The sequence below is a fragment of the Lacerta agilis genome, chromosome 13, assembly GCF_009819535.1.
Source record: "Lacerta agilis isolate rLacAgi1 chromosome 13, rLacAgi1.pri, whole genome shotgun sequence".
NCBI classification, from domain to species: domain Eukaryota; kingdom Metazoa; phylum Chordata; class Lepidosauria; order Squamata; family Lacertidae; genus Lacerta; species Lacerta agilis.
Genome location: NC_046324.1, coordinates 19,827,003 through 19,841,687, shown reverse-complemented (window position 1 = coordinate 19,841,687; position 14,685 = coordinate 19,827,003). Strand labels below are relative to the sequence as shown.

General features: G+C 47.6%; 1 protein-coding gene across 2 annotated transcripts in view; it reads right to left on the bottom strand.

Annotated features, from left to right (window-relative positions):
- The window catches only part of ADAMTS17 (ADAM metallopeptidase with thrombospondin type 1 motif 17), a 158,899-nt gene extending 151,853 nt beyond the window's left edge, over positions 1 to 7,046 (bottom strand). Inside the window, exons 1-2 of one of the 2 annotated variants that reach the window (XM_033166477.1) lie at positions 6,696 to 7,046; positions 2,641 to 3,008 (exon numbers count right to left, since the gene is read on the bottom strand). In XM_033166477.1, coding sequence (XP_033022368.1) covers positions 2,641 to 3,008; positions 6,696 to 6,780 — 453 coding nt within the window. In that variant the 5' untranslated portion in view covers positions 6,781 to 7,046. The remainder of the gene's footprint in view (positions 1 to 2,640; positions 3,009 to 6,695) is intronic. The other variant, XM_033166478.1, reaches the window with a different exon arrangement.
- Between the last annotated feature and the right edge of the window lie 7,639 nt (positions 7,047 to 14,685).

Here is a 14,685-nt window from a genome sequence, read left to right as displayed (position 1 = left end):
GCCTTAAGAGCTTGGTAATTTATGAATGAGATTAACAAAGTGTGCTTTGCAGCAAGGGAAAGGTGGGTGGAGAACCCTGTCAGCATTTCACGAGGGGGGGGGGGAAGCATTCTTATTTTCAAGCTCCAAGAAACCTTTGGTGGTGCTCAGCTCCAGCTTCCAACATCAATCACAAAAGACGCTGGTATCCCATTATCTGGATGCAGGTGCTCACCTGAGGCACAGTGCTTGCCCCTCCTTCCTTAAGGACTGTCTATAGCACAGCTGCCCAAACTAAGCACCCCCCTGCTCCGCCCACTCCTGCCCTGAGGGGCGACGCCTGCATTAGGTGGGGAGGCGGGAGGGAAGGGGGGGGGCAAGGACAGGCTGTGAAGAATTCCAGCCTCATCGGCATTCCTGCAGAGCCTCAGAAACATCGCAGAAAGCTAACAGGCGGGCAAGACCGATTGGAAGACTGGGAGACCAAGCTGAGCCTCATAGAATCATAGAGTGGGAAGGCAGTTGTACCATAAAGGGATCCAGTCCCAAAATAGAATCATAGAGTTGGAAGGATCATCTAGTCCAGCCCCCTTGCCATGCAGGAATATGCAGCTGTCCCACATGGGGATTGAACCTGCAACCTTGGCATTATCAGCACTATGCTTTAACCAACTGAGCTATCAATGCTCGTTCATTAATAAGGGCTAGGAGGGTGACAAAAGGGCAAAAGGGGCCAGAGCTCCTGCAGACTGGAGATTCTTTTTTTAAAAGCCTGTACTTTAGAATGCTGCCCCCTACTGGTTTACAAGGTGTGCTCCTGGAGCACCCTGCCGTTCCTCAGAAATGAAGCCAGGATTCCCTCTGCAATTTGATCCGTAAGGGCAGATCTTTAAGCAGAAGCTGGTCTGCCCTCTTTGCCAGCAACGCAAAGGCGCGTCGGATGAATAGTTTAGCATAGAGTTTCCCAAATGCTGGGCCAGAGACGACTAGTGAGCCATGGTGCCGTGACCCATCTAGTCCCCTGGCCGTGTGGGGATAATGGTTGCATTAATGTCAGCACTCCCCATATGGTGAGTCAAGATGGCCAAGGGTCAGATAAATTTTGGGGAAAGGGGGGAGGCCTCCCTTCTCAAAGGGGAAAAGACCTGAGGAGGTGTTGAGGGAAATTAGAGACAGCAAAAGTTATTCAAAATAAATAGCAGTAGTAATAATAATGATAATAATAATAATAATAACTGAGAATAGAAAGGAACAGTGTAAAAGAGAGTATCGTATTTTTCGCTCCATAGGGCGCACTGGACCATAGGGTGCACCTCGTTTTTAGAGGAGGAAACAAGAAAAAAAAATTTTTTCTGGTTTTCCTCCTCTAAAAGCCCTGGTTTTTTTTGAGGATCAGCTACAAGTTTTGCAGCTTTTTTTGCAAAGGGAAAAGCCCTGTTTTTTTTTAGGATCAGCTAAATGTTTTGCAGCTTTTTTTGCAAAGGGGGAAAAGCAAAGAGGAAAAGCTCTGTTTTTATGGGGTTCAACTCACATTTCTGCAGCTTCTAAAGGAAAGGGAGCCTTTTCTACAGCTTCCAGACAGATAATCTAATCAGCCAGTCACATGTCCTGGGGAAACAAACAACCTCCCTCTGCAGCACATTCAACAAAGGAGGGCGGGGCTGAAAGGGAGCCGGGGACTCTTATCTCTCTCCCGATCTCTTGCTGATCAGCTGCTGAGCAGGGTCCTTTCAACACCCCCCTTTCTCTTTGTAAAATAAAAAGCATGATCCTCTTTTGGCCCCTGGGCAATTCAGCTCCAGGGACCACCATTCGCTCCATAAGACGCACAGATATTTCCCGTTACTTTTTAGGAGGAAAAAAGTGTGTCTTATGGAACGAAAAATACGGTAACTGCAGCAAAAGGAAGTGAATGCAAGTGTGCTTTATCAGCAACCTCATCTTACAATATCCCCAGGATGAGCAGCATTTGTTTTGAAATTCAGGCAAGATAGACTACAGAACTCCTTTCCACATGAAAAACACTGTGGCAAAGAATTTAGCAATGACCAAAGGCTGATTAGGGATCAATAGAAAATCATGTCAGTAACAGCCACCTAATTAAGCCAGACACTACCTCAAGCCTCCATCATTTTCATTCTGGTAGCCCTTAGCAACTGTCAGCCCTCTTAAGAAGGCCCGAGGGGTAAAACATTAAGAACACCTCCTGTTCCAGGGCATGCACCCCAGACACAGTCCAAAGAATGCCACAAAATGCTGTCTGAAGGTTGGAGTGTGGAAATGGAAAACATGATGGCTGAATGGAATGGAGTACCTAAGAAAAGGGAATGGCTGGCTGGCTGTAATTCTGATATCAGAAGCAGGCCAAACTGCTACATTTTTCTTCCACTTGTCAGTACGAAACTGGCAGTGTAACCTGTAACTAACTGAAAATTGTTAAGGGAATGAACACAGGTTTGCAACGCTGTTCCCTAGCCTGACTGGGTCCCCCACTTTCTAGGTACAGGGGACCCTCCAGCCATCTCACATTCCTGTCTTTTGACTCCCTTAACTCCATGCCCCACCCAACACACTCTTCCACAGGCTCTTCTTCCCCAAAAAACAGCCTCCCGCAACACCAGACTGCGCCCATCGAGGGCAAATTCGCCCAGAGACAAGTACCAGCCCGCCGCAGGCACTGAGGGAAGCGAAGGAGTCTCCGCTGCGGTTGAGCACGTGTCCTGTGTAGAAGCAGAGGCGGTCGAAGTCCACTCGGTGGCTGCTTCGGCCCATGCCAATTTCCTCCACGGAGAAACCAGGTGCCAAAAACTGCCCATTTCTGCGAAGGTTCAAGTAGATGTCAGAGCCTGGATCGGATCCCAGCCCGGCGGGAAGGCGGATGATCAGCACCTCGGCTTCTTCCTCAGGCTGCAGAGGCACAGAGCGTCGCCTCCTATGCTCCTCAGAGTGGATCCCTCTGACCTGCAGAGAAGGGATCTTGTCAAGGGGCACCTGCTCCGGGATGATCACTACACCCAGGTCTGCATTGACTGGAAAAAGAGACACAGGGGGAGAGAAGAAAGGGGGGTGGGAGAACATCAGCAATACAGGCCAGAGAACCCAACTCCCGGGTAGAAGGCTATATTCACTGTTAGTTGTAAGAACGCAGCTAGATGCCTGTTTGGGGCTGCCCTCCCATGAAAACTATGAAGTCAGGTTGGTGGCTTGAGATACAGCACAGCATCTACATGGGTCAAACGGTGAGGCCAGATGTTCCCCACCCCTGTCTTAATTAAAACCGCAACCTATTTTCAGAACCTTATTTGCAATGCTAGAACCTGCCAGTCTTACACTGGAGTCTGTAAGAAGAGGGCATCTCTGCACATATGCAGAGCAAATCCCCTCTCCAACAACATGCAACCCGCTTTGGTACATTGTGACTGAGAAGGCAGAGGTCTCTGGTCAAAAGTTGAAAATGCTGGACATTTTTTATTATTCTTATTTGCCCAGTACTACTACTGTACTTTTAAAAACTGGTCCTGTTTTATATTTGTCAATCTTTTGATGATGCTTTGTCAGAATTACACAACCTCTCTGTGTGTTAAAGGATGGACACACTATTTTTCTTTTTCTTTTTAATCAAACGTGGGATTCAGATTTAGGCTCAGGTCACATCCTTCCTACTTCTCCCCCTTTGTTCCTAATCCTCCTTTGTTCCCCACAGGTGTATGGGGAAGGAGGGGGGGGGAGTTCAGCTGTGGTTACTCTGACAGGTAGGTAGCCGTGTTGGTCTGCCATAGTCAAATAAAAAATAAAAAAAAATTCCTTCCAGTAGCACCTTATGGAAGTGGTTACTCTGGCAACTCTTAATAGCGACGGAAAGCACTCCGCATATGCTCAAAGGCACATAGGAATGAACAAAGGAATCTGCCATACTATCCGCCCATCCATTTCAGTTCTGCTCTGACTGGCTGGGCCTCTCCAGGGTCTTGGGCAATTATTTCTCCCTCGTCATCCACTCTCCAAACCTCTTTTCTTTAAATGGAAGATGAGAAGGATTGAACCTGGGACCTTCTGTGTGCAGTGCATTTAATTTATTTATTACATTTATATCCCATCTTTTTCTCCAAGGAGCTCCAGGTGGGATACATTGTTCTCCCCATGTAATCCACAGAACAACCTGGAAGGTAGGCTGAGAGAACATGACTGGCCCAAGGTCACCCAGGGCTGAGTAGGGTTTGAACTGTGGTCTTCCAGGCCCTAATTCAACTGACCGCTGCACCACACTGGCTCTCTAAGGAACATAGAAAGATGACATAGCTTGATATTGTCTACACTGACCAGAGGTAGCTCCGAAGGGTTTCAAGAAAGGGATAGAATCATAGAACGATAAAACTGTAGTTGGAAGGGACCTCGAGGGTCATGTAGTCCAAGTACATGCAACTCAGGAATCCTGCATTGGGTTGGCTCGAACCACCAACCTTCTGGTTAACAGCCGGACCCATGGACCCACTGCGCCACCTGAGTATACATGTTCCCAGCCCTACATGGAGATGCCAAGTGTGGAACCTGGGACCTTATGTATGCACAGCAACTGCTCTAGCACTGACCTATGGACTCTTCTCTAGCATAGGCTGGGGGGTGGGGAATCTTAGGTCTCCTGTTAGCATTTAAAGAATCATAAGAGTTGGAAGGGACCATGAGGATCATCTAGTCCAAGCCCCTGCAATGCAGGCATATGCAGCTGTCCCATAGCAGGATCGAACCTGCAACCATGGCATTATTGGCACTGTGCTCTATCCAACTGAGCTACCTAAATTCCCTTGGTTCATACACATTCTGCTGCACTTCTGGGTCAGGCTAAGGATTTTCTAGCCAGCATTCTGTTACATACTCATGATGCTGAAACACAAAAGCCCTGCCGGGCCATGCCAAAGGTCTATCTAGCCAAGGGTTTCCCAAACTTGGTTTTCCAGCTGTTTTTGAACTACGATTCCCATCATCCCTGACCACTGGTCCCGCTAGCTAAGGATGATGGGAGTTGGGCCTCCAGCTGTAGTTAGACCACAAGTTTGGCAAACTCTTACCTAGCCCAACATCCTGTTCTCACAGTGGCCAACCAGATGCCCGTGGGATGCTCAAAAGCGAGACCTGAGAATGGCGGCACTCTCCCTGCTTGCAAATCCCAGCAACCTGTATTGATGCAATCCTGTGAGCTAGATGGACCAATGGAACAATTGTACTAGGTCTTTCCCGTGGGACTTTCGGTAGCCTCTCAGAGCCCAGGCTGGATCAGGCCAAAGTCCCACCTAGCCCAGCATCCTATTCTCACCATGATCACCCACGTGCCTATAGAAAGTCTGCAAGCAGGACCAGAGTGCAACAACTCCACACACACACCCCGCCTGTGATTCTCAGCACCAGCATCAAGAGACATACAGGCTAGAGCACTCGTCACATGACTAGCAGTCACAGGTAGACTTATCCTCCATGGATCTGCCAGCCTTCCCTTATTTGCCCCCAGCATCTTGACACTCAGAATTTAGACTGCCTTTGAACACAGAAGCTCCATTTATTAGGGAAGCTTGGATAGCTCACTTGGTTACAACGTGGTGCTGATAACGCCAAGGCTGCAGGTTCGATCCCTGTATGGGACAACTGCATACTCCTGCATTGCAGGGGCTTGGCTTAGAAGATGATCCTCAGGGTTCCTTTCCAACTCTACGATTCTATAGTTCTACCTTTCATAAGGATGGAAGACGAGTCTGCTGCTGGATGAGGGCAGTGGCTCATCTTGCCATGCATCCCATTATCCCAGTGGCAAGCCAGATGCTTATAGGAGGCGCACAAGCAGCAGGACCCAAGTACAACAGGTCTTTACCCTCCTGCGGTTTCCAGCAACTGGGTTTCAGAAGCATAATGCTTCCGGCCATCAGGGTCAGTAGCCATTGACACATCACCTTTCATTTAACTTGTCACATATCTTGTACCTACATCCCATGCAGTGCCCATTTAGCAGTTTAATAAAATAAATAAATGAGATATATTCCCAATCAAATGCCCTGGAAGTTCTGAGCCAGCTGCAGGCAGAGAAGGGGGGGGGTTTGATGGTTCTTTTTAATTTCATTTGCCGCCAGTAGCGACAACTTTTCTTTTAGTTGTGCAGCATAAAGGGAAAGTGGGGGAGGGAGATAAATAACCGAACAACGCCAGAGTTTTCTTGCATGGTTCAAGAAAAGTATTTTAGATATTACACACAAGGAGAGGGAAGGAGGGAGAGTTTGGAGGGGAGACTCACATTTCACCAAACCTATTAAAAAAGAAGAGGGGGGGGAGAGAGGGGGGGTTGCAAGAAGACCAGCCAGGAATAAAGAATATACAAGTCTGGAAACAGATACATCCTTTTGGATAAGGAAAACTGGGATCAGAGCCATATAACGGAAGGGAGGGTGGAAAAGAGAGAGAAGGAAACGAACATGCCATTTGGCTTTGCAAACTTTTGCATCTTGTTAAGGGGGCGGGGGAGAGATGCAACGAATATGGGGCTTTCCCAAAATTATTGTATCTCGAAGGGTTGGTGTGCGTTTTAAAAATGCATGCAATTTGCATTCCAGTCCCGTCCCGTCCCCCCCGAAACTTCACTTCCCCGCGCCCGCTTCCAAAATGTCAAATCCAGAGAGACGACAGAAGGCAGAAGATTGAAGTGGGGGGGGGGGGGTTCCGCAGAGGCACCCTACCTGTATAGGTGCCCGGTCCGCAGAGCACCAGTAGCAGCCGCAACAGAAGGGGGGATATAAGAGACAGGAAGGAGCCGTCAAACATTTTATTGCAGCCGAGGGGCCTCCGCAACTGGACTCTGCGGTGCAGGGAGAAGAAGAGGAGGAGGAAGGCGAAGAAGGGCCGTTGATGGCGGCAGCAGCAGCAGCGGAATCCCGACTTGCAGCGAAGCCCTCCCAGACTTTGGAAAAATTAATTAGCGCTACAAACTCAACGTGGTTTACAGAAAGGGAGGAAAGGGGGGGAGGGAGAAGCGGAGGAGAGAGAGGGAGAGAGCATCTCCTCCCTTCTTCACTCGCAGGTGCTGATTGGAGCTTAACCTCCCGGAGCTACACCTCCTGCCCACTGATTGGTCGTCGGAATTAACACACTCGGGTAAATAGCGAGGTTGTAAAAGGAGAAGCGGTACACGTGGGTTGCGGGCGAAGGGGAAGCGCCGCCGCCAGGTGGCGCTACAGAGGCGGGCGCCGGTTAGTTGGTTGGTTTTGCAACCTGGTGGGTTCAGGTGCGCTTAGGTCAGAGGCGGGTTGAGCCGCGCTGCCATCTCGGGTTCTCCTACCAGGTTGACCTGCAGAAGTTCAGCAGGAGACGTTTTACTTGGTTTGGAGATCAGGTGCCTGGAAAAAAGGGTTTTCCCCTTCTGCGTTTCTGTGCATTGGGCTGGCTGCTGTTTAAAGGCACAGCCACAGGAGTGGCCCAAAAAGTTGGCAACCCCTGCTATGGCCATGCCGTGATACTCACCTCCGCATGTTAGCTAGCTGTTGAAAGTACAGTACAGGAGCAGGAAAGGGTGAGGGGAGATGAAGTACAGTTGATGGATACATTTTTATAGTTATCTGTTTTACATCTCAAAAGACAAGTGGATTGGGTGTTGTGGTTTTTAATGGTAGATGAGAAGGAATGTCAGCAACTGTGTGGTTTGTCACACGAGAGAGAGAGAGAGAGAGAGAGAGAGAGAAGCTGGACCTGCAGAAAATTCTCTCCTTTGCCCAGCTAATAAAAGCCCTGCAGCCCTGCCATCCTCCTTTTGCCTCCAGTCACCTTACCAGAATGATTAATTTTCAACTGGAAAGAGGTCAAAGCAGAGCCTTTTGGGAAACACTTCTTTGACCAAGAAACATTCTGAGGCTGGGGACTTGGAGGAGTCTGCAAGAGTAAGCTGCCCAAAGTTTGCTTGCCTATGTACAATATTTACAGTATTTGCATCCTGCTTTCAGAGGTGGCTGGTGCCCATTTGAACTGGTAGGGCAGAAGGCAGGGAGCCCAGCAGTAGGTGGCGCCAGAGCCAATTGAGAGGAAGAGCCACCCAATTCTCTGGCTGCCAGTTTGCTTCTGGGAACAGCTCTTCAGAAACGTTCCATGCTATGCCCACAGAGGTTGACTCAGTCCTCAAATTATGGACAGGTAGGAGGACCCTTAATGGCTCAGACCCAGGATACCTGAGGAACTGCTGGAGGGCACCAGGTTGGGGAAGGCTGGCATAGGCTGCTAGATCATGCCTGGCTCATCCAGTAATGGCTATGGAGGGCCTGCGAGGATGTGCTCTCCATGCAGAAGATCCAGAATTTAATCCCTGGCATCTTCAGCCACAGTTTGGAAACACTCCTGTTTCGAATCCCCAGAGAACCGCTGCCAGGAATTGTAGCCAAGCCTTCTCTCACCTGTTACCCTCCAGCTAGTTTCGAAGACAACTCCACGAAGTTCTCTCCTGTGAGGGTTATAAATGCAGCATGAAGGGATCACTGGAGGGCAACAGCTGCCTTCTCCTCCAGACTGGGACACTGTCACCAGCTCTGCTCCTGGATCTGATCTGGGGCAAGGCAGTCACAACCACCAGGTTTTGCAATAAAAAATAGGAAGAGGGCATCCAGGAAGATGGCACCCCAGATTTTGTCTTCAAAGTGTTGGAGGGTATGCTCTCTTGTACTAATAGAACCGTCTACTGCTTCTTCCTCCCCTATGTATTTCCAGACATGACCCAAACCATTTACTGACCTTGCTTTAGTGCCCAGCCCTTCCTTTACTCCCAGACTTGCACTGTCCTCTGGGTGCTACTTGACTACCTCAAGTTATTTTATAGGAAACAAACCCTTCCACTGCTGCTTGTTCTACATTTTATTCTCTCTCTCTCTCTCTCTCTCTCTCTCTCTCTCTCTCTCTCTCCCCGTCCCCCCCCCCACTCCTCTTTGTCATTTTAAATACCCAGCAGAGAAGCCAAGTTTTGCAACCATTATTGCAAAGTTAGTAAGCCTTCAGAGACATCAGGCATATGTTATAGACATCTTTGCAATAAGATTTCCCTTTGGCTCTTGGCCTGGAAAGCAAGGGTTAAGTTGGCTGCTCATCAAAGTAACTTTCCTCCCTACATCCCTTCCCCTCTTCCAGATAGCATCTCTGGCTTCCTCTCAATGGGATATCTATGTAGCATTGTACTTGTGACAGCAAAGCTTCTGAAACAGATTAGCTGCTGTCCAGTTTCGCTGAAGGCAGGGAACATTGGCAGTTTGACTGGGGCTGAAACTTCCCATGGACTGAAAGGGACAGTATTAAGGACTGGAAGCTTTGGAAGGAAACTCAGGAGGTGGGGAAACTAAAGGGTAAGCAGCCCGGGGACAAGATAGTTTCAGAGGTCATCTCTGCCACGAACTTGCAGAATAACTTTATGGTCTTAGCCTGTGTGTGTGAAACTCTCTAAGGTTCCAGGGGAAGGTCCATATAGCAACATCTGCTTTGCATTCAGGTGGCCCTAGGTTCCTTCCCCAGCATCTCCAGGTAGGGCTGGGAAAACCTGGAAAGGCACTGGCAGTCAATGTAGACAGTACTGAGCTTAGACCAATTGTCTGTCTCAGTAGGAGGCAGCTTCCCCTGTTCCTTCCTGTGGTTGAAGGAAGTGTGTGAGCAGTAATACGCAGAAAAAGTAAATGAAGTAGGAAGAGGTTTGGGGGGGAAAGGCAACGAAGACAGGCCACTGTGGTGAGAATGGGGTTGAATTTTTGCTTCTGCAGATTAAATTATTATGCTCTCCAGCCACCCATGCTTGTGCTTAATGCACGAGGCTGTAGATCTGGCCCGGGACAATTGCCTTGTAAAGTCTTGTGAGTCTGAGACACTATCTACGTCGGACTGGTGCCTGATCAAGTGGTTGTGTGAATGCCCTCTGCGCCCAGAGTAAGTTGGATCCTTTCAGCCATGTCCCTGTTTCTGGGGGAAGCAGAAGAAGCTTGCAGAGCTAGTTGTGCACGGGGTGCATGCCTAATTGCATCATCAGGTATATAGCGGGGTCCACAGCTGTCCTTCCCAAATATGGTTTGAATGAAGTGGGTGGATAATACCGAAAAATTGAACCTTTGGCATATCCATTTGATATTCTGTCCATTTTAGCTAGGCAGCAAAATGGTGGTGATCATCCCAGGCAAAAACCCATATCTGGGTAGCACAGAGCTTGCTATCAACCCTAAAAACACTTAGGCATCATATATTAAAATGCTCTTATCTGCTATCTGGTTCATTTTTGTGGCCTTCCTAGAGAACAAACACATAGCAACGTAGTCATGACGATGCCTTTTCTCATGAATGCACGTGGGAATCTTCAGCACCTGATCAAGCCTTCGTGTGCCTGCTTCTTCTGTACCTACAAAATTGCAAAGCCCACACCATACATTTAAAGTGCTATGATGCTACTTTGAACAGTCATGGTTCCTCCCCCCCCCAAAAAAAATATGGGAGCAGTAGTTTGTCTAGGGTGCTGAGAGTTGAGGAAGCCCCTATTTAGGGTTGCCATATGTCCTCTTTTTCAGGGGTATGTAAAACGAGAGTCATCATAGCAATCCGTAGTTACAAGTAGAAGTCGGCAAATGTGTCCTCTTTTTTGCTCTTCAAAATATGGCAACCCTATGCCCTATTCCCCTCAGTGAGTTATAACTCCCAGATTTCCCTGGGAAAAGGGATTGATGGTTAAGCCACTCTGGTTTAAACCAGAGCTAGGCTGTGGATTCTGTCCCAAGATCCATAGATCGTCGCAGAAATACAACACCCAGAACTCCTGGATTGGGAGTTGTGTTGATTACTCAGCTTTGAACCTGTTTTAAACTAGTAATATAGTATTGACCAGGAGCAGCTAGCCTCTGTCCTGTGGACCAGCTTTGGCCCGCCAGGCCCTGCAACCTTATCTCCTGATCTGATTTCCTGTGCTGGCTGGGAATGATGGGAGTTGTAGTTCAAAACGTCGGTTGTGGAAGGCCGGCACAAACAGACCTTTAAGAGAAAGCCTGGCTTGCCAATTAATAAAATTGGAAGGACTGCTGACAGCCCAATGAATTCTACCTATAATTAACTCTACACGGTGTGTTGCTCATTTCAGCCTATAAAGCAGGCTAGTCTATAATAACCGAGGACTCAGACCTATAATCAGAGTTGGCCATCTTCTGGATGATTTGGATCGGGGGGGGGGGAGTATAGGAAGTGCACCACAATTTCTATTTTGTATAAATAAAAGATGTTTGGTTCTTATGGATGTGCAGATAGGTTTGAAAACCCAGAGTCAGCGTTTGCAAGATTTTGCAGTGACCTTTGAGCTTGGCCAAGCTGCATCTCTCTTCTTCTTGGCCTCTGTGCACTTATTTTACTTGACAATACTATTTAAATGCTCCACTTTTTGCTGTACCTCTCTTCTTTCTTCTCCACTACCACGACACTATCAGTTCTGGTCACCTGCAATCATAATTATGCAAAACTGGGCTCAAGATTTGTTCAGATTGAGGACAATGCATGTATTAAATGAGTATTTGCATAATGTGTTGCCTGTAAAAAAAAAATGTGCATATTTAGGTGATATAAAGGCAGTGAAGTTTGCAGGGGTGGGGAGACCTCCAGGTGTCATTTAAGTCCAATTCCCAGATGGTCAATGATGGCTACAGTAGTCACAGTCCAGCAAAATCTGGAGGCTCGCCAGGATCAGACCCCTAGGGAAGGGGAATGTTTCAGAGTGTTTGGGGGCAGCCTGGCAGATTCCATTATGCATCCTGACAGTCATTTGCTACAAAGTAAATGGAGGCGGATGATTTCTTCTCCATAGTCCCTTATGCATGGTCCTTGCCTTCTCCTATACAGAGAAGTGTGACTCTACCGCCACCTGGCGATCATTTTTAGCAATACCAAAACTGGTACTGAGGCTGCAATCCTAAACACACTTATGTGGGAGTAAGTCCCCTTGACCAGAATAGAACATAATTCAAAAGCAGACCAAAAGCAATAGGAGGAGGATGGGATATTAGCAAATGGCACCAATCCTGGTCTTACTGCACTGGCTGCCAGTTAGTTTCCAGGCCCAGTTCATAGTGCTGGATTTGACCTATAAAGCCTTAAACAGCTAAAGACCCCATATGAACTGGCCTGGACCCTGCATTCATCATCTGAAGGCCCTTCTTCAGATGATGCCCTTCTTCATGTGCCCTCTGCACAAGAGGTCTAGAGGGCAGCAACCCGAGAACGGGCCTTTTCTGTGGTGGCTCCTGGTTTGTGGAATGCTCTCCCCAGGGAGGCTTGCTAGGCACCTTCACTACATATCTTTAGGTGCCATTGTTCTTCAGTCAGGCCTTTGGCTGATTAAACAATCTATGCCTTTTAAACTGTGGTGCTGTTGAGGATTATTGTTTTCGTTTGTTAATGTGTTAGGTGTTTCTGTGTTTTTAAGCTGTAAACTGCCCTTTGATCCTATGATGAAGAGCAATGTTAATGTATACATTTTAATAATAATAATAATAATAATAATAATAATAATAATAATAAATAATAGGATTGTTTCAGGGATGGGGATTGTGCCTTCTTCTTCTTCTTTTTTACTTTGGAAATTGTTTGCTATATAGCAGGGGTGGCCAACTCCCAAGAGACTGCGATCTACTCACCGAGTTAAAAATTGGCAGTGATCTACCCTCTTTTGGAGGGTTCAGGTCAAAGTTGTTGAGCTTTTTTTTTTAGGAAGGAAAGCCCTGTTTTTTAGGAGTTCATGTAAAAGTTGTTGAGCTTCTTTAGGGAGGAGGAAAGCAACATTGAGCTTTTTTTAGGAAGGAAAGCCCTGTTTTGGTGGTTCAGGTGATTTTAGGGGTGCAGGGCAAAGACGTTGAGGTTTTTTTTTAGGGAAGCCAAAGTTTTTTTTTGCTTCTTTGGGGGGAGCCACTGATCTACCGGTGATCTACCACAGACGTCCAGTGATCTACCGGTAGATCACGATCTACCTGTTGGACATGCCTGCTATATAGGGTTAACCGCTTTAAGCATCTCCATGGGGGGGGGGAAGTAGGATAGACATTTTGGGAGCAGTCAATAAATACTGATAAAGGATAATCCAATTGTAATTAAAATTCTCATATACCCAGCTACTGAGAGTAAAAAAATATACTGCACTATGCTGTTGGTCGTGAAAGCTTTACACTGATTGGCTGAGCTTCTGCGATGACAAAGTGTTCACAAACATTCTAAGTCTTCAAGGATAAAGCTGACAATCTCCACAGTCCGGTAACTATGAGGGAAGGGACTGTTGTTGGTCTGGCTGAGATTAAAAATTCACAGAGGCAAGAGCTGCTTTGTGGTTCAGGCAAAGGACAGTGATCCTGGAAAGGAAGGGTGCTGGGAGTCAGAGATCCATGTGGCAAAGCTGCTTAAGGAATGGTTCAGAGTAGGCAACAGATTGAGGAACTGATTGATGAAGGAGAAGGCAGTATGAACCAAATGCAGAGGATGAGAGTGGAACAGGGGGGAAATATTTGACAAATATTAATGTGAAGTCAATAGCCCATTCTTTGGCTGATTTCTTGCATTGTGGCTGTTCTGCTAGGTGATGCTAAAGAGAGCAGTGTGGTGTAGTGATTAGAGTGTTGGACTAGGACCTGGGAGACCAGGGTTCAAATTCCCAATCGGCCATGAAGCTCATTGGATGACCTTGGGCCAGTTACTGGCTCTTAGCCTAACCTACTTCACAGGGCTGTTGTGAAGAATAAAACGGGGAGAGAGAAACATGTGTGCCACCTGAGCTCCTTGAAGGAAAAGTGAGATATAAATGTGATAGGTAAAACAACAACAACAGCAGTCAGCAGTCTGTGGTGACTGATCACACAGTTTTTAACTGGCCAGTTTTGGAGTCACCCCCCCCTTTTTATTGTACCTCTACAAAACATAGGGTTCCCCCCTGGGGCTGTTGATGCTTCCTCTCCCACCAGCTCTGTGTTGGGGGTGGGTGATGCCATTTTTGCCTCCTAGAAGTGGCCGTCTGAGCCTGGACATCAGAAATAGAGGGGAGGGTGACTGATAGCATAGATTCTTGTTACTTGAGGGGGTCCTGGCTTGAGACAAAACGTGTATAATGCCAGAATATTGTTTTCTTCACCTTTCCTTCTCATCATCACCTTCCAGAAGGTCAGGTGTGCCTTACCCAGCAGTGGCCTCCCGAAATGCTCCAGCCCTCGGAATGAAAATGTGCCTCCCGAACATCAAAGCCAAAGCTTGGTGCCTTCTTATTCCGTGGGACGCCTTTTGAACTTGCAATGAATGAAGAATGAGGGAAAGGGAGGCAGAGCCCCACCAACCATTGACAGTCCAGCAAAAAGCAGGACGGACGGGGAAGTTGCCAGCTGAGTAAATAGATGATATATCTTCTCCACTGTGGAGGGGGGGGGAGAAGAAGAAGAAGTTGGGAGCAACCAAACATCAGCAACGTTGCCCCTATAGCAGATTGTTATGACTTCACGTTCAGAGTGAGAGGAGAAGTCATATGTTGAAGCTCAGGCCACTTTCTTTGGCCTCACCTTCTAATAAACCCACAGCCTCCAGTAATCCTGTCAAGGGGGGGGAGGGGCTGTCAGCTAAATAAACTCTCAGAACCCTACTGGAGCCCTCTGTGGTCAGGGAGGAGGGAGATTAGGTGCCTTTGATCTCCCCATCTCTTTGATTGGGAAT